The sequence below is a fragment of the Otolemur garnettii genome, unplaced genomic scaffold (genome assembly GCF_000181295.1).
Source record: "Otolemur garnettii isolate 467f Iridium unplaced genomic scaffold, OtoGar3 scaffold00197, whole genome shotgun sequence".
In the NCBI taxonomy this organism is placed as follows: Eukaryota; Metazoa; Chordata; class Mammalia; order Primates; family Galagidae; genus Otolemur; species Otolemur garnettii.
In genome coordinates, this window is record NW_003852592.1 from 2,267,693 (window position 1) to 2,291,078 (window position 23,386).

The 23,386-nt window shown below is 52.9% G+C and overlaps 1 protein-coding gene across 1 annotated transcript; it reads right to left on the bottom strand.

The window, feature by feature from the left end:
- Positions 1–288: 288 nt before the first annotated feature.
- Positions 289–19,340, bottom strand: ENTPD6 (ectonucleoside triphosphate diphosphohydrolase 6 (putative)). The gene is given in 16 exon segments (XM_023507662.1): positions 289–1,472; positions 1,639–1,751; positions 2,796–2,852; positions 4,148–4,288; positions 5,567–5,668; positions 6,895–6,959; positions 7,527–7,606; positions 8,343–8,431; positions 9,271–9,306; positions 9,945–10,020; positions 11,149–11,292; positions 13,245–13,321; positions 14,718–15,009; positions 15,012–15,041; positions 15,466–15,534; positions 19,147–19,340. Coding segments are annotated over 15 exon segments (1,455 nt in total). The 5' UTR covers positions 15,520–15,534; positions 19,147–19,340; the 3' UTR covers positions 289–1,373.
- Positions 19,341–23,386: the final 4,046 nt, after the last annotated feature.

Sequence of the window (23,386 nt, forward strand, 5' to 3'; positions counted from 1 at the left end):
TCACAGCAACCTCAAACTCTTGGGCTTAAGAGATTCTCTTGCCTCCCAAGTAGCTGGGACTACAGGTGCCCACCACAATGCCCAGCTATTTTTTTTTTTTTATTGTTGTAGTTGTCATTGTTTGGCAGGCCTGGGCTGGGTTTGAACCTGCCAGCTCCGGTGTATGTGGCTGGCACCCTTGCCACTTAGCTACAGCACAGAACCACACTTTGGCTATTTTTTAAACTTTGGTAAACAGAGATATCAGGTGCCAGGTAGGCAAACGGTGCCGCCACTCAGAGAGGCCTCCCAGGAGCAGGAAACTTTTATTTTAGGTGGACATGAGGCTCAGCCATGCCACATACTGTACATTCACTGCAACACCAACGCCGGGGCTCAGGCACCAGGACCCACACACCACATAGGACGTGTGGGGCAGGGTGGGGTCAGTCCAAGGAGGACAGACTGTGGCCCAGGACACCACAAGAGCATGGTTCTGGGGACAGTGGCTTGGCTGAACTGTGGCAGGATTCTGTCCCCTGACACCACCTCACTGGGCTGCAGACGGCTCACAATAGCAATACATTCACTGGAACACAGAGGCAGTGTCCAGAAGAGGGGCTCAGAGCACAGCTTCCACACAAGCACTCGGCACACCCACAAAAGGATCGTCGTTTAAGCAGCATGGCCACAAACAGTGCTACAGGGGTTCACTCAGTGCCTGCCCACAGCAGGAGATGTTCTCTGAAGAGCAGGCAAGCAAGGTCCCTGGGAGGTTCCCCAGCTCCTCTCCTACCCATTGTGTTCCTTCTATTAACCCCAAACCATGCCAGGTTCAAGGAGAGCAGCTCCCCAGTGACTCTACACACCCACACAGAACAGGAGGGAGCACACGAGAACCAACTTCACAGCAGGCCAGCCCAAAGGGCATGGCAGAAACAGCTCTGAGAGCAGCCAAGGCAGCCTATTCAACCTCCTCAGGCTCTCCTGGGGAAAGTGGAGCCCACCTCAGGGAGGGAGGAAACCCACAGGTCTGGGAGACTTATCCCAGGGAGAAATATAGCTGCTGTGGCCACCCTAGGGGTGTATGGGGGCTGTGTTGCTGCTGTGGTGTGTACCTGAGCCCCCTCTGGTCCTCTGCCCACCTGGAGCTGGGCAGCCAGGAGGCACTGAGCAGACCCTCTGGCTGCATGCAGCTGGGGGAGGCAGGTGCACAGGCCAGGGGGGCATGAGGCCCCTCCAAGTCCCAGGCAAGTCCACAAGAAATACCCCCACAGATTGTGGGGGAGGAAGGGGCTCACCCCACATCACAGCCCCTCAGGGGTGAAGTCACATCCAGGACAGGAGAGCCATAGAGATTACCACTGACTGGGGCAGGCTGGGCAGCTCCGCTGCTACGAGCCTGGATTCTTCTGTCTGTTCAGGGAGTCGATATAATGAAAAATGGCCCCCAGAGCCCAGCTGGTCTCAACGTTGTCAATTTTCCGAGTCAGCTTCAAAACACAAAGGGGGATAGGCAACTATCAGACACCGTGACAGAAAGGCGTAGTGTCTGTGGGTAAGGTAGCATGCTCAGGAGGCTGGGACCGGCTGGGGACAGGACCCCAGCAATGGGAGCAGTAGTTCCTGGCCCCTCACCTACAAAGGAGGCACACTGACCTTCAGCACTTTGCCCCGGGGAAAGCCAAGCTCCTGCAGCAGCAGGCTGACGTAGGTGAGGTCCATGCACGCGAAGGGGCCGTGCTGTGGCTGGGTCTCCAGGGTCCGGCACACTGGGAATGATACGGCCGCAGGTTCCAGGCTGTCCATTCTCAGGGGCGGGGGGTGAGAGGCACTCTAGTCCCTCCCATGCCAGGTGCCCCCGGCTCCTCGCTCTGATTCTCGGACAGGATTGTAGCTGAGTGTGGGAGGACAAGGTGCCCGGGCACCCAGAGACCACGGTGGGCCCCAGCCTCCCCCAGACCAGGCTCCAGGCCCAAGTGCCCCTACACAGCTTGTGTGGGGGTCGTGGGCCACCATGAGCAGGCCACATCTCTGCACCCAAGACCCTGGACACTGCCTCAGGTGGTCAACCTGAATAAAATCAGGGCTTTCTAGGGAATGAAAACAACTAAGCTGTCTCAGAACAATCTGGGTCTGCTCTTGAGGAGGAAGCACAAACCTCTCGGGACCAGTCCTAGGACTCTACCCAGAGCCTGTTCCCGTGGAGTGGTGCATACGGCACCCATCCATGGGGAGCCACTGTTTGGGGGAGGGGGAAGGTAGAGCCTTTTATGGGGGAATATACAAAGTTTAACTCTTAGAATGTTTCTACTGACTGGCTATCCGTGTATTCCCTGCCATGGGTTGAACATGAAAGAGGGGGCACAGGAAGGTGGGGAGCACTGTGAGGGCTGCTGGGCAAACCATCTATGGCCCTGGGGGCGGCCCCCAGCCCTCACTTCCTGGGTTCACTGTGCAGGGCTCACAACTTCTTCAGGTTTGTTTGACAATCATGAACTTACTGGGACATCCAGGAAAATCACCCTTAGGGTCACTCAACTAACAGTGAAAAGGCATCAGAAGAGAAGAGATTGAGGGAGGGGCTGGGACGGTAGTTCTTTCATGGTTGGGAACACCAAGTCCCCTGTCTGTAGCCATTATTAGGAGTGGACCTGGGGCGTGGGCCCTACACGGTGACCCCAAGTGTACAGTGAACTCCACAAACACCTGTGAATGCTCGTTGGCAGTAGCGGGAACCAAACCCAGGAGTTGTGTGTCACCAGCATCATGGGATGTCCCTCCCCAGCAGAGCGGGCATCCATAGCATCACTCACCGTACTTGGCTGCAAGCTCAAAGTCTCCGACAACTAGGCTGCCGCCCTTCTCTGCATCTGTGGGACAAGACAGAGCACTGGTCTGCAGGGTGTCTAGAAGCCTGGGGTGCTGCCGAGGCCTAAGGCTGGTGCTGGGTTGCTGGTCAGATGCATCAAGGCACCAGGAGAGGCTGGGGGTGGGGGGTGGGGTGGGCTCTAGCCACATGCAGGCCCTATGCTGACTGAGTTTTCTGAGTGATGTGGCTCAGAGCGGGTAAGTTGTCAGGGCTGGACCACACAGCAGGGGTGCTCAGAAGGTCACCCAACACCCAAACCCTGAGTGTCCCCTCCAGAGAAAGTTCACCAGGATCCCTGGGCCCCAAATTAAATAAACTCTTCATTTTAAGTTAAGAAAAATAAAAATACAGAAAAAGAAACATTTCACAAAGCCATGGTACTGAGTTCAGCATGTTTTACCAAATGGGAAAAAAAAGTTTTTAAAAAAAAGTGACAGGTGATCTGTTGGGTTGCTTCCACTTTGGCCACCCCCAGGTCCCTGGTCAGCAGCAGCACAGCCAGTGCAGAGATGCTACAGAAGGCCTTGGGACCCAGGGAGCCGGAGTCATGGCATCTCCTGGGCAGCTTTCATTTGAAATGTTATTGTTCTCATCCTAACCTCAGGCCACACAATCTGATATTCTCTATTTCTTTCTTTCTTTTTTTTTTTTTTTTTTTTTTGAGACAGTGTTACTCTGTCACCTTGGCTAAAGTGCTATGGTATCATCACAGCTCACAGCAACCTCAAACTGATGGGTCTAAGACATCTTTCTGCTTTACGCTCCTTAGCAGCTGAGACTACAGGCACTCACCACAACACTCAGCTATTGTTTTTCTATTTTTACTAGAGATGGGGGTCTCACTCTTTGTCAGGCTGGTCTCAAGCTCCTGAGCTCAAGGGATCCTTTGTCTTGGCCTCCCAGAGTGCTGGGATTACAGGTGTGAACCACTGCGCCTGGCCTGATAATTCTGTTTTATCAAAAAAAAAAAAAAAAAAAAATCCTAGTCACCACTCACTGAAGTGACTTTATAACCCTCTCGAGTCTCCACATAGACTGACCACCACTGGCTTTGGCAAACTCCAAACACCTCTGCCCTGGCATCCAACATGTAACTTTATTAAATGGCTCAAAAAACCAATCTGTCTATAAAAAGGTGCTTATTACTCCCTACTCTGAGGACAAGATGCCTTTCCCTGTCTACCTCAGCCATCCTGCAGTGTCTGTGACAACAGGGTTACCAGCTGTCACTGGCCCTCCTCCTGGGAGACCCACCCAGGCCCACCATCCTGCTCAGCCCAGCTGGGTTGCCCTCACCTATGAGGCCGACATGGGCTGCGAGGTCGTGATAGTAGGAGAAAGCGTAGAAGTCCACATGCTTTGCCTCTTCCGTCCTGTGCACTTTATTTCGGAGGATCTCCGACACTCTGCTGGAGCACAGCTCGTAGAGGGTTGCAGCTGGGGAGGAGTGCAAAGCCAGAGGTCAGCAGGCTCTAGGCACTTGGGCCATGCAGACCCTTGGGGTCCTTCCCCAGTGACTTGAGACTTGGACCAGAACTGGCAGACCCCAGCCCAAGTAGCGGTGCTCACCACACACACCAAGAACAGCCCTGCCGGAGCCACGGCACACTGGGGCCAGGTCTACAAGGAGGGCAGCTCCAAAGGCTGTCAGAGACCCCAACCCCACCCTGACGCTGCCCATCAGGACAGCTGGGATGGGCCCTGCCTTCCACCTCATCAAGCACCCTGGTGGTGGGGCCGGTATCCTATGTCACCAACAAGGAAACTGGACCTAGTGGGCCACTGGACAGCAACACAGGACCCAGAGGCTAAAAGTTTGCCCTGATGCCTGCCAGGCGCCTCACCCCAACTGCCCACCTTCCCCCATTCCTGCTCTCCTGTCGCTCCCCTGCCCCCATCCTCATTTTCCCACTGTCCCCATCAGGTACCACCACCAGCTGCCTGTTAAGTGAGCACAGGGCACTGCCACAGGACCTTTGCACGTGTTGCTCCTCCAGGTGTGTGTGGCTCATTCTCACCCCTGCCGTCCCTGCAAGGCTCTTTGCTGTCCTAGTTGAAACTGCAATCTCCCTCCCAGCACCCTCTGCCCTCTTTTATCTTTCTGGGTAGCACTTTCTCATGTGTTTCCCTGTCCGTCCTCACTGAGATTGCAGCAGCACTGTCACTGTGCCCTGGCCCGAAGCAGGCTGTGCCTGACTCATGGCACGCACACAAGCAGACGACTGGGGCAGAGTGATGTGCTCAGTCACTGAAGCCAACTGTGCCTCATGTCCCGGTGTCCGGCCTGGGCATAACATGTCAGACATTCCCTTAGACCACCCAGGGCTGGCTGGGCCACTGTCACCAGGCAATGGGGACTTGCAGCCTTAGACTATGGGGAGCAGCCCTGGCTTCTCCCTGCTATTTAGAAACTGCTTAGCGCCGGGCCCTTGTGCTGACAGCCAGGTGTGGCCTTTCTTCTCAGAGCTCCAAGGTGTGCAGGTCACTCGTCACTAGAAGCTTGTCAAGAAATCTGACCCTTTGGAGGAAACATTTAGTGACAGACAAGAAAGCCTTGTGCAGAGGCCCGGCGGGAGGGAGTGTTCTCAGTGCTCTGACAAAGGCCGCACAGCCTGGGGAGGCTCCCAGAGCAAGCACGGGCTGGGCTGTGTGGGTCTGGATGGCCCCCTGCTCCTCAGGGACGAGGGGAGGCAAAGTGAGACGCAGCTCACGCACCTGCCTTCTGTCCTGCAATTCTGTATGTTACTTCGGCGTGTTCCCACTCTCCTCTGAAGTTGGGAGACAGGCAAGGGCTGACCAACTCCTTTCCATCCTTAGCTTAAAAAAAGATTAAAGAAAGAAAAAGCATGTTGCCACCAGGGCCCACACAGAACTGCACCCTGGTGCCACCACGTCACACTGCTGCAGGGAACACAGGTGGCCCCAGTGTCACGGGGATGTACTTCCTTCTACCACATGAGATCTGACTCTTGGGGGTCCCCAGAGAAGCCTCATTAAGAAATTGCAGCAAAGTCTCCCCTACCCTGGAAACACAACTGATACAGAGACCACAGGCCATGCACTAGTTTGTGGTTGTCACAGTGACCCTACGAGGAGGGGAGGGGTCACTGCCACATTACAGATGGCTGAGGCCACAACAAGAGGCACTTGGTACCCCCAGGCCTTGAACTGAATCCATGCTGTTCCATGGCACAAAGCCAGGGCCACTGTGTGGTGGGCCCTGTGGTGCTACTCCTGGATGGTACACCACTCTCCCACTGAGAGGAAGGTGCCATCCCCTGCCCTGGATTCTAGTCAGGGCCTATTTTCACGGATGGAATGGACAGGAAATAATGCATGTGACTTCAAGGCAGCCTTCAGCCCAGGCCACACTGCTGGGAGAGGCCACACAGGAGCAGTGGTGTGAACAGGACCTCAGCTGGCCCCTGGGCCCCAGTGGAGTCCTGTGGGGCTAGACAGACCACAGAGGACTGCTGTTTGCTACTTTCCACTCCATCTGGGGTGTCTCGCCTAGTGATAGCCAACAGAACAGGCTCATCCTCCCGGCTGGTATCCTAGCCACTTCCTAGGAACCTGGACCGAGCAAGAGATGGGCAGGGGTGTCCTCACAAGGCTGGACAGTGAAGGAGAATCATCATCACTGAAGGCAGCAGCCCTACTGCTGCCTCCCCACAACCCTTACGCACTGTCTGGGGGACACGGTTCTCTCTTCACATCCCCAAAACAAGTCGACTCCCCATGTAGGCAATGACTGTACTCAGGTTCCCCAAATCTTCCAGCTAGGTGTTTCAGAAATGATTAGAACAATAATAGGACTGTGGTCTCCACGAGAGTGCCACCAGCAAAATCTGGGGTACATCTCTCCTGGGCCAGCCACGCCTGGCCCGGTGCTGGCTGCTGCCGTGACAGTGGGGAGTGGGGAGCTGGGAGGCGGGACCTCCATGGGATGGGTGGCTGCTCCCCTGAGGGGCTCCTTGCTCTCCCTGAGAACAGCAGGCAGGGGCTACAGGAGGAGGCCTCAGACAGTGCGTAGGTCCACTCACCAGGCTGCCCCTCCACACCGCCCAGGATTGCCAGCCGCGCCGACATCAACCCGAGCCCAAGGTAACTGTGGAAGGACACGGGGGTGAGGCTGGGCCGCAGGGTGCTGGGCGCAGCAAGCTCTCTGGCAGGGACCCATGCAAGTGGGAAGGAGGGACCCTGCGGCAAGGCAGTCGCAAGGCCTTCCTGCTCCTTCTCAGGCCTGTCTCTGTCCACATGCTCTCTGCATACGTGGGCCTGTGATGTGGCAGCAGCTGCCCGGGAGCTGCGGGCCTGCTGGTGAGCAAGGCAGACTCTGTCCTCGAGTCTAGGGCTGTGCTCGGTTTGTGAGGACAATCTGCCAGTGGCACTGTGAGGCAAGCAGGTGGCCTAGCAAAGCACTGCACAGACACGGGCTCTGTCCACTCTTCCTCAAACCTCCCCCCCAGCAGAACAGAATTAGCACAGAAGAGAAATGTGATTACACTGCAGGTAAAAAGCAGAGGAGGAGGGAGGGGACAGGAAGGGCCAGGAGGAGGTGGGTCCAGGGGTTTCTAGGACCTAGCCGCTCCATGAGGCAGCAGCTGGAAGCTGGGGGGTCTTTGTGCTGCTTGGAGCTGTGTACCCGACCTCCCCCACTTTCCCAAAAGCAGACCTGTAGGAGTAGAGCTTGTAGGTCCTGTTGAACATCTGCAGCGTGGTCAGGTGGCCTGGCGGGGAGGTCTGTAGGGTGGCCTGGGGAAGACATGATGGGAGGCTACTATGCTTCCTGCCAGTCTCTCTAGAAGGTTGTCCCCTCACTCTCGCTTCATTTGAAAGGACGGGGAGACTCAGAAGTGGTCAAATAAACAAGCTTTTCATTAAGTCCCATGCTATAGAAAAACAGGAGCAAGCAATAAAAACTACAACACGAGAGCAAAAACCTGTCGTCCTCCCTCACCAGCAACGCTTCACTCATTCTGACACACATGGCCCAGCCAAGACAATCATCTATCAGTAATTGTAAGTGCTCTGTTTGCTGAAAGCTAAAACTGAGCAGAAAAGTGAATGGGTGAGGAGGGAACTATTTTTAAAGCAACAAATGGTTGTAATGGGGAGTATTTTCATCTGTTTTAGAATATTTATCTTGAGAAAGGTTGATGCTCCCTCCCCATCCATAACCAGACCAAGTGATGCCCACCACTGCTCCTTGCCGAGAACCCTGAAGGGAGGAAAGCCTCCACTTCACATTCTCTGGCCTGAGGGTCTCCAGCTACTATTTATTACCCACTAAAGACCAAGTTTCTGTTGCTGTTTTGGTTTTTATTTGCAGGTAGGGTTAAAATCCAAGCAAGCAGCATTGCCTGTGAAAGATCCTGGTCTCAGAAGAGGACACCACCTCAGGGCAGCTCAGCCTCCTCCCGGGGTGGCCGGCACCCCAGGTGGGTGGGCCTCATGGGTGGGAAAGGTGCTGAGTCGGCAGGCTGCTTACCTCAAGCTGTGGCAGGAAGGTGATCTGAGTGGACCCTCCGCCCAAATCCAGCATGCCCACACTGCTCCCTCCTGGGCCTCTCAAGCTGCCTGGAGCACAGTGAGTAACAACAGTTAGGCAGGTGCAAGCAGCAGAAAAGTGAGAGTGGCTCAAAGTTGGGCCCTTCAGTAGAGGGGATGCTGCTGCCCTATCTCAGAGCTCCCAGGGAAAACTGCACTGTATGTTTAAGGGGTAACTGATGGCTCTGCCAGCTCTGGCTTTCATTTGGACCATGACAGACACTAACCTTCAGGAGAGACGCAGGACCTGTCCTATCTCCTGGGAAGGAGGCCACTGGCCCCTCTGACACTCTTACAAGGGGCCTGCAAGGCTCCGTCCAGCCAGCCTGGGCTCTCTGACCCAAAGCACCCAGGCAGAGGCTCTCATCTGTCTCCTGACACTTTCCTCCCCTCGTGAAAGGGGCAGATCCTGCCAGGAGCTGCCTATCTTTTCTCATGGCATCAGACACACTGCTCTTTTCCCTAACTGCAGTGAAGGACAGTAAGAACCACTGGCTCCTCACCACCAGCTCCACCCATGGCAGAGGGTAAGTATCTTCTTGTCACATTTAATATCTGAAGACATGACTGGCCTTAGTCTTTGCTTCCCTGAGAAATGAGAGGACAGGGCCCTTGGCAGAAGTCATGCAGGAGATGACGTGGGGGCCATGCTGGGACAGAAGCACCCCTCCTAACACTTACACCTGTGAGCTCACTGTTCACTTCCCCATCCAGCCCTGACACCCCACTTTAGGTCAGGAATGACATAAAAACCTCAAGAGGCTATCAGAGAGAATGGAAATGAGGGCCTGCTCTCTAGGAAGCCCCGCTGGCCCTCCTTGGCAGGTGCTATGAGCCGCTGGCCTTTATGGCAAAGTAGACATACACACCTGTCAGGAAGTTGATCGTGATCCAGGCTGAAACCCCTGAAAGAGAGCGTCACAGACAACTTCTCAGTCACTTGTGCTGCTGTCAATGTAGCAAACAGGGCCATGAATGACTATCTCCAGATTTCAGAAGAGGCCACCTCCTTGCTGCACTCAGCCTGTAGACTGCCACAGACACAGCATGGCTCAGAAACGACCCAGCAGCTTCCAGCAGACTGGACGGACACCTTAAACCTAGGGTGTGCCACCAAATGCCACATCTCTCCCTTCTGTCCTCACCACCAGCTTCCATTTTTCAGAAGCAAGAGGAGAAGAGCCTGATGCCCCTCCCCTGCCCTGTTCCATGCCACTCTTAAGGTCACATTGAAAGCAGGCTCGTGAGGAACCTTACTGTCTCTCTCAAAAATAACACCTCAACGGCTGCACCCTAAACATAGCAGAGGCTGGAGATGTTCCAAATGTTACTGAAGCAGAACACGATGCTTCCAGAAACTTCACCTGTGTCAGGTCCAGGGTTGGTCAGGGTGGTAATCTGTCTCTGACACTGGCCACCCAACCACCCTCTAGACGTGCAGTGAGTGGGAAGGGCTGGGACCTCAGCACCCCTCACCCAGGAGTCTGAGCAAGGAGGCGGCCCCCACGAGGGCCCACCCAGCATCTGCCCCTGGGAAATCTACCTTCATCTGTTCCGTTCATGATGGACACGCAGTCATCCCCTACAAGGAAGGGCGAAGCCTTAAACACGTCTTTCACCTAAACAGAGAGAGATTTTTTTCATCCTTTAGAACTTAAAAGTCAATAGTTTTGCACCATGCTCTCAGCTGGCAATAAAAAAACACCAGAGGGACCTTCTGTGTCTGAAGTAATAAACCTTATATTTTGTTCAAACCTATCTAATTCTTCATGAGGAATTTACTCAGGCAATCTCCTCCCTGGGCTGGCTGAGGCACCTGCTGCCCTGGAGATCAGTCCTGAGCCACTCTGGCCTATAAGGGCTTCAGTAGACCCAACTGGCCGAGCTGAGCTGGCACCCTGAGTGAACTGAGCCCCTCAATGCTGCCCCACTTTGGGACATGAGATAAATGAGCAAGAAGGCATACAAGGCAGAGTCCAAACCTGGGACCCCCACATGAGGTCTGGGTGGTCCAGCTCCAGGGAAAGGGGCCAGAGGGCCTGTGTCTATTTCCTCTCCTGCCTCCCAGCACACCTCTACACACAGAAACTTCAGCACCTCTGCACCCCACAATCCAACTTTGTGAGAGGCCTTGGCAGACAGACACCAGGCTGTCCCCTCACACGTGCAGAGTCTGGAAGGAGCGTAGGGGCTAAGGAGGATCATTTTGCTTAGAGCAGTTCCCTAACTCCCAGTTGGGGAGATGGTACCCTAGCTCTTGCTGGTGCCAGGTGCCAGGCAGGGAGACAGAAGCCTCTTCAAAAAGCACACCTGGATGCCAGGCCAGGTGCAGAACTAGCTATGCTCATGAGGACCAAGGCAAGAAGGCTTGAGCCCAAATGCCGTGAGCCTTCTGACTCATACCAAGTCCCTGGAGGGAGGGAAGCCCTCAAAGGCACATGCGCTTTAACAATAATGTTGCTTTTCTCTTCATAAAACACTGATTCACTCTGAAAAACAGAAATAGTCTTGAATGTCATGAAGAAGAAAGTATCAGGCACTCACACCCCTACCTAAAGGGGACATACCGTGGCCTCCCTCCTTGGGAGGTGCCTGCACATCATTCCAGAGTGCGGGCACTGGCTGGGAACGCATATCCTTCCAGAGTGCGGGCACTGGCTGGGAGCCAAGTGTCTCTAGTTGTCATCAGCTGCTGAGCCTCCCCGCTCATCGCCCAGCCTAATGAGTGGGGAAATGGCCAAGCTCACCTTTTGCAGTAACTTCTGAGCCTTCTCTCCTGGTAACAGCCGTAAGCCGGCAGTGGCCTTGAGGACCAGAGGGGTGGCCTTCCAGAAGTCGAAGGGAATGTGTTGTTTAGCAATATCCAGGAGCTCCTGGATTCCCTGAGTGCTCTGCAAAGTGGTGAGAGTGAGGCAGCGCCTGCCAAGTGTAGCACATAAGGTCACCCAGCCACCTCCACCCTCTGGTTTATAAACATGATTTTTTTTTTCTACTTTCCAAATCCACAGGAAACAGGGATGCAAGTGGTATTGGCAGGTGTGTGGGGACATGAGGACCAGGCAAACATGGAGAGACGCCCTTGGCCATGGAAGTAGCAGGACAAGGACAGGTCAGGAGAATGAGCTGCCTCTACCATGGCCAGGCAGCCAAGGGCAGGGACTCCACAGCTCAGACAGGTCTTGGCTCCCTGGAGGGCACGAGTATGTGGGAACTAAGGAGTCCCAGCTCCTCACAGCACTGAATCCCATGAGAAATGACATCAAGGAACCATGACACCTGCCAGAGTGCTCAAGACCCCAAAGCTGGACAAAGGCCTGTGTCCGTGTGGGCACGTGGGACAGCTCAGAAAGACAGCCATGCATATCCACAGCTGCAGTGCCCAAGTGGCCAGTGGGCAACGTCTAAGAAAAAAGACATGTTCCTTTTGTTCAGAGATGCCATTCTACAGATAGAGACAGCCTTGCATGTGTGGGCAAAGAGGTCCATGGGGGATGACAGATGGCAGCCATCCTGTGCTACTCAGGGAGAAAGACTGAGTGTCTTGAAGACGCCCTCCAGGAGGGCCCTGGTCCCCAAGCGAAGGTGCAGCACACACACACTTTCCTGCTCCTCCATCTCACACAGCTGCCTCTGAACACGTGCACGTCCACCAGCATGGTCCCCAGGTAGCCTGTAGCACCAGGAGTCAGTGCTGCTGCCCTAGGGGGCAAGGGCGTTTATCCCCATGGTATATGTTACTTATGCAAACAAGCCAGACTCTTCAAATCCTAGTTTATTCTAAGACACCTAATTCAATCAGGTTTGACCTCCTGTTCACTCCAGAATCACTAATTTCTATTTGTTTTTTGACCAAGCCACAAGGCATGAAGTACACTGTCTGAGACGGAGACGGTGAGGCAGCTCGAGGCTAGACATGCTTGAACGGAGGGACTGTGGCTCTACTGAGGCCAGTTTCATGATGAGAGGAAGACCAGGGCCCTGTGTTGGTGCAGTCAGAGAAGTATGGATGCTGCAAACCTGCAGAACTCTTAATAACAGCTTAGTTAAATTTGTGAAATATTTATCTGGTTTTCTAGATTTTGCATAATAACTCTGGGTATTTTCTGAGACAGGGTCTCACTTTGTTGCCCAGCCTGGAGTGCAGTAGTAGGATTGAAGCTCAATGCAGCCTCAAACTCCTAGGATTAAGTGATCCTCCTACCTTAGTCTCCAGAGTAGCTGGGACTAGAAATGCATGCCAACACGCCTGGCAAATTAAAAAAAAGTTTGTTTTTTTGTAGATATGGGGTCTAACTACATTGCTAAGGCTGGTCTTGAACTCCTGACTTTGAGTGACCCTCCCACCTTGGCCTCCCACAGGGAGGGAATACAGGTGTGAGCCACCATGCCCAGCCCACAGTACATTTTTAGTTCTAATTTTTCATTTTAGCAATGTTTGCTATCTTCAATCAAAGGAATAGCAATAACAAATTAAGAACATGTGATGCAAAATTTACAAAAATAAATTGAGTAAAACAATTTTTACTTCATTTTCAGAGATTAGGGTCTCTGCTATGTCATACAGTCTGGGCTCAAAACTCCAAGGCTCAAATCTTCTCAACACCATCAGTATTATGGGGCCTCATGTCTGGGCCAACATGCTGGTAGGGCAGGCCTGGGAGGCCTGGGGGCAGCATCCTCCTCTGGGCTTATGCACCATCCCCTCTGCCCTCCTGACCACCATCCAAGGTGCCTCCCTCTGTCTTTTTGAAAAGCCTCCTGCTTTCAAAGGAAAGGGGCTGGCCATACCACTAGCACAATCAGACAAATGTGACGAACAGATAGCCAAGAAGAAGACCCTTACCTTTTCAACATCATCAGCATAAGCAGAAAGGCCTGGCTTGAGTGCTTTGAAGGTTTCATGAGTCAAAGTAGGAGTTTCTAAGAGGAAAATGTTTAGTAAAAGGGCAAAATTATTAATACAGCATGGATGTGTACATATGCACAACTATGAGCAGTTGACACAAGCCAATCCCAGAGAGGCAGGGGCCCCTCAGTTATTTCTCATCTGAATGCTGCCTCTTAGTTCGGCTGAACAAGTACAATACCTAACATTTTAACCAGAACTTTACCTTTTTAAAAAGGCAACTTTATTGAGGATAATATACAAGCAAAAACAAATGCATCAATTTAAAGCATTAAATTTTAACAGTTAATTCTTGCTGATTCAAAAAATAAAGAAATAGGATAAGTGAATCCAAACTGCAAATGTGAAAATAATTTCCTTGATTCTGGAATGGATGTACTACAGGATTTTAAATATTGTGTTTTTCCTTCTCTTTAAAAAGTGGAGTGTGTTAAATTATTAGGAGTTGTATGGACTCAAGTGCACACAGCAAGTGAAATGTTGAGAGACACACCAAATTCAGACACAAAGACTCAGGAGGAAAAACAAGACCATAAAAATCAGGGACAAAACTTTCTGCAGAGATTTTCCTCTCCAATAAGAAAACACTAGCTTGTGGCTATGAAAGTACCACAAGCTGCTGTGCTGCCTTAAATTAGCTTCAGAACCATTTTTGGAGGTAAGTAGATATAGCATCTAAATATTTAACTATTGTAATAAGTTAAAAATAAAGCAGATGAAATGAAAAGTAAATAACACATGCCACACTCGCTTTGAAAAGTACACAATGCCTAGTGCCTAGAGAGGCAGAATGGTGTCTACTCCAAAGGCAACGGGGTCAGTGGAGACCAGAAGGGAGGGGCGCCCAGATGAGTGGGTGGGGACCTGCCCACAGAGGGCTGCACATTCAGAGGGCAAACCGTGGGGTCACAGCATAAGAGGGCCAGTGGGAAACTGGACCCCAGGAGGAGACTGAGGCAGAGAGCAGAGGAACAGAGGGCAGCTGCCCACCCTCCTGCCTGCAGCCTCCAGTTCCCTTCTCAAGTGGGGCCCCTCCTGTTGTCTCCAGCTATCTGGGCCTGAGGCAGCTGCAGGTTGGCCTGGGTTCCTGGCTCCCGTGAGCCTGAATCTGGGGTTACTTCCTGCCTTAAACCTTCCCTGGCCACCTGACCTCCTGGTGAATGCAGGGAGGGGACAGACAGCTGCCTTTCAGTGGTGGTCACCACTAGTGTTGGGAGTTGGGACTCCTGGAGAACTCAGAGGCTGGGTCCCCTCATGCATATCAGCATGTCTAGAAACTGCATTTTGACAAGCTCCCAGGTGAGTCCATGGCAGGGGGTCCAGACATCACTGTCTTTAAGGGGAGGAAATCCCACAGCCCTGTCCTGCCCTGTCCCAAAGGGGCTCACAATCAGCTTCCTGCTGGGATACCTCCGGGTAGCCGGGCGAACTGGAAGACGTGGACTCGGGTGCCGGTGCTCCCTGCGTCAAACATGATCCCATAGAAGACCTCATGACCATGCGCAGCTGTCCCTAGGGGGCTATGGGCCTGCTGGCCCCACTGGGCCCCAGAAGCTGCCCCAGCAATGCTAAAGAAGGCCTGGGTGGCGGAGGCGCGGTGCCACTTGATGTAGGCGACGTAGATGAACAGGCCCACGCACAGCCCCAAGGGGTATACCACTTTCGTCACCCTCAGGTTCCCATGATTTGGTATTTTTCTCATTTCTTTGACTTCCAAGAATTGTACCGCAACTGCTGGTGGAGAGAGGGAGAAGAGGTGGGAGGTGCTTGTGAGGATGCAGGTTCCGGGTGAGGCAGAAGTCCCTGGATCCAGGAAAAATGATTCTGCAATGTGTGATCCCCGTTTCACTGAAGTGGGACTCAGGCTTATAAGGACGGGTCTCCTACACAGGGTCCATGCCCCCTGAAGGCGCTAGGCTGGGCACAGACCACAGCCGCAGGCTACTCTATGTGAGGTTCCAAACACATGGCTTTGGGGCACATTGCTGTTTACCTAAAAAGACCACCTGTAAGGGGTATCCCGAAGCTGTCTGTGGGAACAGACGTGTATCTAATTCATTCCTTCAATCATCACTTACACTTTCATTTAGGCAACTGACTTTTCAAAAGATTGTAAACCCTGTCCCTTAGGCAAACTTGCAGAGGGCCCCAGACAAACCTGAAGTATGAAGCTGGTTTTTCTGGAAGTTTCACAACAGGTGCCTCTTTTCATTCACACACCACATTTCTGCCAATAAGAAAAAGTGTATTCTTTCAAAGCCTATAAAATTCTACACAGGTAGTAAAATAAATTAATTGGGCACCATTATTTTTGGTTTTGGTTTAATATACCCCAAAATGAAAGCATTTGTACAAGTTCAATCAGCAGCTCCCCTGTGAGGAAGTGTGTGGGAACCTGAGGCTTCCAAGGATGAGAAGTGAGGTGCCTGATTCTCAGGGCTCCCCTACCCTCAGGGAACATCGGTCCATCTGTCCACCCCAAGGGAGAGACACAGAGGTGCCAGGCTAGAGGCAGGCCACAGGTCACCGCTGGAGGAGCAGGTCTCCTCCCCTGCAGGGTGGGAGCTCCCAGGAGGGCTGCCTCAGGACAAGGCCTGGGAAGCATGTACTGCAGGCTCTGTAGAGAGCAATGAGAGGAAATGTCCCCAGGGAACCAAGGGCTGTGATGGGCTGGAGGACAGTGTGGAGGCACTGGGGGGTGGTGGGGAGAGGGGCTGGGTCAGCCTTGAGGCTGCCTGGGCAGAGAAGAAATGAATGGAAGGGGGCCTCAGGGAAGGGCACTGGGCACGGGCCTCCCTCAGCCCAGGCCATACTAGATGACCTCAGGCCCATGGAGCACAAGGTCAGATTCTGTGCCCTAGCAGGGGGAGGGGGAAGAGCAGGACAAATCACCCCTCCCTGGCATCCTCCACTGCAGGCCTGTGAAAGGTCATTCCTGGCAGGAGCAGGCCTCCTTCCTCAAGGGCTCCTGCCCTACTCTGGGCCTCTCCTGGGGCCTATTAAACTTGGGAGCTTCCCTCCACTCTCACAGTCATGTCATGGCCCACTGCCTGGGCCTAGTCCCCACTGGCCTCTGAGCTTCAGCTCATATCTTTCCCTGCTCGTGGTGCTCCCTGCCTCCCTTTGCCCAGCCCTCGGTCTCTCCCTGCCTCAGGCCCTTTGCACGCACTGTCACTCATTCCCAAAATGCTTGGCTACCACCCTGGCTAAGCCTGTCCTCATCCCACAAACTCCACTGAAATGTTACTACCACTACCTACCCTGATACCCCAACCCTGAACACACCCTCCACAGGTGTTCTGTACCCTGAACATGCCCTCACAGGGGGGCTGCACCCCCCCCACCCTGAACACACCCTCACAGGAGGGCTGCACCTTCTACCCTGAACACACCCTCACAGGTGGGCTGTACCCTCCATCCTGAACATGCCTCACAGGGGGCTGCACCCCCCACCCTGAACGCGTCCTCACAGGGGGCTGCACCCCCCACCCTGAACATACCCTCACAGGCTGATCCCAAAGCTCAGGCACTCTGACAAGAAAGTTAAGGTCTTTCCTACTACAGAGGTCATCTGCAACAACAGGGAGGGGGACCATTTTTCCAAGTGCTCAATTTCCAACAGAAAATCACAAGGCATACAAAGAAACAGGAAAATATGGCTCATTCATACGAAGAAAAGAGAGTGGCAGAACCTATCCCTGAAGAAACACAGACACTGGATGAACCAGACAAAGACTTTCAAACAACTCTTACATAAGCTGACACAGCTGGAAAAAAGACACAGATAAAGAATAAAAGAAGTCAAGAAAATGGTATATGACAACAAAATGAGAGGATCAACAGTTAGAAACTGTAAAAATGAATCAAACCAAAATTATAGGACTGAAACATACAATAACTGAATTGAAAACACTGAGTGGACAGGTTAGTAGAGGATTTGAATAGGCAGACGTATCAGCAAGCTTGAACATGGGACACTGAAATTATTCAGTCAGAGGAGCAAAAAAAAAAGAATGAAGAAAAGTAAGGAGAGCCTACAGGATTTATGGAACAGTATCAAGTAAAACAATACATACATTATGGGAGTCCAAGAAGGAAAAGAGAAAAATAGCAAGCAGAGATAGTATTTGGAGAAACGTTGGCTCCAAACCTCCCAAATTTGAGGAAAGCCGTGAATATAAACATCAGAGAAGCTCAGTAACCCCAAATAAAATCAATTCAGAGAGATGCTGCACCCTGGCTTCTATCTCCAGGTTGAAGAAACTTCATTACTTTACTTGCCTTTTAAATACAAGACTCGACTTCAGACAACCAGAAACCACTCACACGACCTTCCATACACATAATTATCAAAGCTCCACACCAACAAGTTTAGGACAACATAAAGGGAGTCCACATAGGACGCGATATCGAGGGAGTGTAGAGCTGGGTCACTTCCGTCTTTCTGGAGCCTGAAATTCAGACACCAGCTTCACTTCACTAGGCTAAGGTGTTTGTCTACATCTAAGACACCCACCTGCAGGACAGGGAGATGGGACACTGCCCATACACCCAGCACGTGCTGAGCAGCCCTCCCTGAGGGGTCTCTGAGGAAATGATGACTCACTTTAGTCTGTTCTTACAGGAGAGGGGGAGAAGTGAGGCGGGGAGAAGGTAGTCAAGAGGGAACTGCGGGGAGGCAGGGGTCTGAAGAAGGGCACCCAAAGGCCAACAGAGGTGTGCTCCTGCTGGGGCCACCCTGTCAAGTGGGGACAGGAGAATCTGTGTGTGGGGCAGTGTTGTCAGAGGCTGGAGCTGATTGTCCCCTGGCTAGCTTCTAAGAGCTGGTGGGGACAGGCCTGCTCTGTTTGATTTGGATTGGTATCCACCTCTCTGCTGGCCAGGTCCTTCCAGGTTTTCAGTTCAAGTAAACGAAAGGGCCAGGACTGCAAACCACTGCCACACAGTGTGCCCTGACCCGGCGGCGGGCAAGTGAAGTAATGAAGTTTCTTCTTATTCTGAAAACCTACCCAGAATTAAGCACCTCAGCAAACCACCACTCTCTCCAGGTGTGTTTAAATGTACTTCTCTCCCTTCCCAGTAGAAAGTCCTACTGGAATCGCCCTGTCAACTCTGCCTACACGTCCTTTTAACAGGATGCAGCAGGAGGAGGCACCGCCAGACCTCTTTACACAAAGGACTGTTTCTCTACGTCTCACACCAGACTCTAGGAGGGAGCTGGACACACACCGTATTAGTCAACTGACTCTCCTGGGGGCAGAACCCATTTTCGAATTTGTAATACGTTTGCTAGCTTTTTCAAGAATGACTACCTCATCAACACAATGGTAGCACCAACAGGGAAGGCTCTGCCACCCTTGGCTCTTGCCCAGTAAGGAGGGACAGCCCTTGTCTTCTTCCTAGGAAAGCTCCTTCCCAGAGGTTCTAGGTCCCCCAATGGGGGCTCATGCAAGACTCCGCCTTGTCCTGTGTGATGGAGGGCGTGGCTCAGCACTCATCACTCTGAAAGAGGTGCCTGGAGGGACACTCAGGTCTGCTCAGTCACTTCTGGCTGATTCCTCTGCCTTTTGCTCTTCCAGTTGCTCGTAAAATAAAAACACCCTCCTTTTCATGGTCCCTGAGCCCCTCCCATTTGTCCTTCCTCTTTCATCCCCAGGTTCAGTCCAGTGCCCAGCTCTGACCACCTCCAGGCCTCTCCTTACCTCAGTCTGGAGCACTGGATGCTAACAGGTTACCTCAGGCAGAAGAAGCCTGAGCACCTATGAGAGCCTCCAGGCACCATCCCAATTGCAGTTATGTGTCCTCACATCCTCAAACTGTGTGCACGGCATGATCTTACCTGCTTCCTAGAATCTGCTAAGCCAGGCCTCCCATCTGAGTTATAAGATCCGGGAATGACAGCCCTGCCCTGGCACCGAGCTGGGTGGCGGTGCGCGAACGCTGCTGAATGAATGAATGAATGAATGAACGAATGCAGGAAGGCTGTGGGTCCCCGGGGCAGAGACTCTGCTATCTCGCCCACCCTGTAGCCCCAAACACTGAATGTGCCCTCCGCCGGGTCAGCGGAGTCCGACGTCCAGGGAGGCCTAAAGCAGCCTGGAAAGAAAAGCAGCAGGAGGGGGACCCGGGGTGCCAGTGACCCTGAGAGCTCCCGCACCCTGTGGGACCCAGCTCCTCCTCCGCTTCGGCCTTCGCCTCCAGGGTACCCGCCACTGCCCACGAGGAGCCCAGTCCCCGCCGCGATCCCACCCGGGCCACCGCCCCCGCACGAGCCCCCCGCCCGTCTTACCCTGAACGCCGCCTTCTACCCACTGTGGAGGGGGTGACGCTCCGCGGGGAGCAGGCGGCAGGCGCGGGCCGCCCTCCTGCTCTCCCGTCGGTGGGCGCCACCAGGTCCTCCACCTGGGGTACACGACCCCCACGGACTCGCCAGCCGGAGCCCCGCCCACCAGCGTGTACGTCACGGGGCGGGGGCGGGGGTCAGCGCGATTCCAGCTGCGCAGGCGCAATGCGCGAGCGGCTCCAGCTGCGCAGGCGCGGTACCCTTCTCGCCGTTGGCTGGGTGGTGGCGGGTCTGGCGCTCCTGGCCGGTGCCCGCGCTGACCTGGGCGCCGGCACCGCTGGGTTCTAGGGTTGTCTTGGGTAGAGCCGGCCGTGTCGTGGCTGGCAGGAAGGTTACCACAACCTCACAAGTTTGGCCTGTGGAATTTCCCGGGAACCCTCCACAGCTGAATTTCCTTTTTTCTTTTGGGGTGGTACGCGATAGAAAATGCACACGGAGCAGCGGCGTGATCGCGAGTCCCCCACTCTTGGCTCCATTTCTTACGTCTTCCTAGAAGCCACGTTGGCTGCCAGCTCCTGACAGTCCTGGAATACAGGCCTCCAGTTTACTTAGGGACGCGGGTGGTGTGGGCTGCCCAGCTGTCCCCAGACGCTTCGCCCGCCTGGGTGGGAAAAGGGGTGGTGGTAGGGCTGCCCAGGTGACCGTGTCCGGCCGTGTGGTGTGGGCGCGCTCCTTTCAGGCTGGATCCTCCAGGACTGCCCCATAGCTCGGAGGGCCCTTGGAAGAGCCTTTGTTGGAAGAAGTCCAGGATTCTTAATTGTTAGGATCGGACACTGTTGAGAGTGAAGGGGTATCAAGGACCTGTATGTGGGTGCCGGAGACAACGCGCATAACCCAGGCCTAGCAGCTGGTGCAGGGGGTCCCCCTGTCGAGTCCCCACCAGTGGAAGGCTGCCCACGCTCATGTGGTTGGTCGCGGCCCTCCTGCGGAGATGTGGTTATTACACGAGTTAGTCTGTGTGGGCCCTTGAAGTTTTTCCCAGTTGCTTGCCATTTTGAATAACGCTAAAGGTCTATCTTTGTGCCCTTGTGTAGATAAAACTGTAGCAAAAAAGCTTAGGAGTGGAATTGTCTGTAGTAAAGGCTAAGTCCTTTTTTTTTTTGAGACAGAGCCTCAAGCTATCCCCCTGGGTAGAGTGCTGTGGCATCACAGCTCACAGCAACCTCCAACTCCTGGGCTCAAGCGAGTCTCCTGCCTCCGCCTCCCAAGTAGCTGGAACCACAGGCGCCCGCCACAACGCCCAGCTATTTTTTGGTTGCAGCTGTCGTCGTTTGGCAGGCTCAGGCTGGATTCGAATCCGCCACCTTAGGCGTATGTGGCTGGCGCCTTAGCCACTTAAGCCACAGGCGCCGAGCCAAAGGCTCTGTCCTTTAAAAAAAAATTAGATAGACGTGGCTAAACTGTGCCTCCTCCTTTAGACAGTGTACTAATTTATACTCCTACACAAAGAATGTTTAAGTGTCTGCGTTTCCCCACATTGTCGTCTCTGGAGTCTTTCCAAGCTTTTGGATTTTTGCCATCCAATAATTACAAACTGTATCTCACAGTTTGAATTTACATTTTTCTCATATTTTGAGATCCCTGTTCATGGAACTGTGATGGCCCCGCTTCCTTCTGCCTCATTCACACATATCTTATCACTTCCTCCCTTTCGCCATGTTTCACTCCTGGGGTTTCTAGAATTTGTCAAAGTAAGCTTTTTGGTGACACAGGCTTTTGTGTATGCTCTCACAGAGGTCTTTCCTTAGGAGATTCTTTTTTTTTTTTGCAGTTTTTTGGCCGGAGCCACGTTTGAACCTGCTACCCCTGGTATATGGGGCCGGTGTCCTACTCCTTTGAACCACAGGCACTGCCCCCTTAGGAGATGCTTTAAGACTCAGCTCATGTCACCTCAGGCCATTTTTTCTGGAGTGACCTCCCCCAGTTATTCTCTGTCCCAGTTCCCTTTATGCTGTTTTCCTCATAGCACTCATCATAGCCATTGTTATTCATTTGTTGACATGTTTATTAGTGTATTATTTGTTCTACTACTAGAATGTAAGCTCCATGAACAAAAAGAAGTGGTTTGTCCTGACCACTGTTGGATGCCCAGCACCTGGCACTCTGTCTGGCACATGGTAGGCACCTAATCCCCTCAGCCTACCTCTGACCTCAGCTCTCCTGTTGTGGTGGACAGTTCCCACACATGCTGCGACCTCAAGCTGCTCATTGCTCTTGTAGTTAGGGCTCACATGGGACTTTCTGGAAGCCCTGGGAGCAGGCACAGCCTGGAAATTCATGGAAATTTAACTTCATGGGTGCAATTGCAGGGTAGTTCTCTGGGTGGCCTTGCACAGACCTAGTCCCATTTCTTGCTTACAGTTCTCAGGAATCTAACTATAGACTGTGCTGGAAATGCAACATCTTGAGATAAGGGGAGCTATCTGGAACAACCCATGCTTTGTTCTAGTCCTCCACTAAAAACAGGAAGTCCTTCAATGCTTTAGCCCAGCAAGTCCAACACCCCCAGCGTATAAACCCCTGGGCAGGCTGCTTTCTGGTGTCCCTCATCTTTGGGGCAAGTGAGGAATACATAGTTGAGACTCCGTGTGCCCCAGGCAACTCCTGAGACTTGGGAGGCCAGCTCACAATGAATCCTAGGCTTCTGCTGTCTGTCATTGCCTGTCTGTAAATAATAAATCTGTTTCATATGACTTGCTGAGACACAGACAAGTTGGTAACCAGCAGGATTGAGCCTCGGTTGCCCACAGTGGCGCCCCTCCCCCCGGGTTGGTTTTTCCTTCTTCTTTTCTCTCTTTCTCCTACTTGCTTCTAGGGACCACCTCCCAAATAAACCACCTACATCACACTGCCAGTGGGAAACTCTTACCTCACTGCCAGTGGGAAACCTAAGCTCTTACCTCACACTGCCAGTGGGAAACCCAAGTTAAGACAATATTCAAAATATTTGTTGATGAAATGGATGGATTGATTATGGCATTTCTGAAGTTTTTATCATAAACTAGAAGAAGCAACTCAGTCTTGCAGGTGGCGCCTGCCTGGGTAATGCAGGAGATGGGACAGATGACTGATATGTGGAGCATAGCAGAAAAGTATGCAAGTGTTCTGACAACAGGAGGAAAGACTGGCCCCGATTTGGGGATGAGAAGGTTTTAGAAGAGGTGGATGAATTAGTGAGCTGCCTCAGTTTACCCATTGTGACAATAGTGAAGGAAGCCCATTATTTTTGTGTGGGTGCTTGTCTCAGATGTGCCCAGTGCCTCACACCAATCCAGGACAGCTGCAGATGTGTGCACCAGAGTAAGAAGCAAAGCATGGGTTCCACAGCGCCCCTGGTAGCAGCTGCCACCTGTGCCCTCCCCACCCATATCTGTCCTACTGCAAGTGCTTGTGAGCTCCACAGCAGGTCTCTTTTCTGGCCAGAGGACATGCCAGGAGGTAATGCTCCTGGAAACATCTCTCGGCCAATGACAAGTGTAAAGATCCAAGCTCCCTTACCGCTCAGATAGGACAATCTCTGGCATGTCTACATGGCATTAAGCCAGAGTGTAACCGAGTTCAAGCTGGTAACACTGACTACACAACCTCCAATAAGTCCGGAGACAAGGTGGTGGGGGAAGGAAAGCAACTTTATTCATAAAGCCAGCAAGAAAATGGAGGACTAAAGTCCCAAAGAACCATCTTACATTAGTATGAACTTTAGGCTTTTTTTATGTTAAAGGAGAGGATGGGGTTA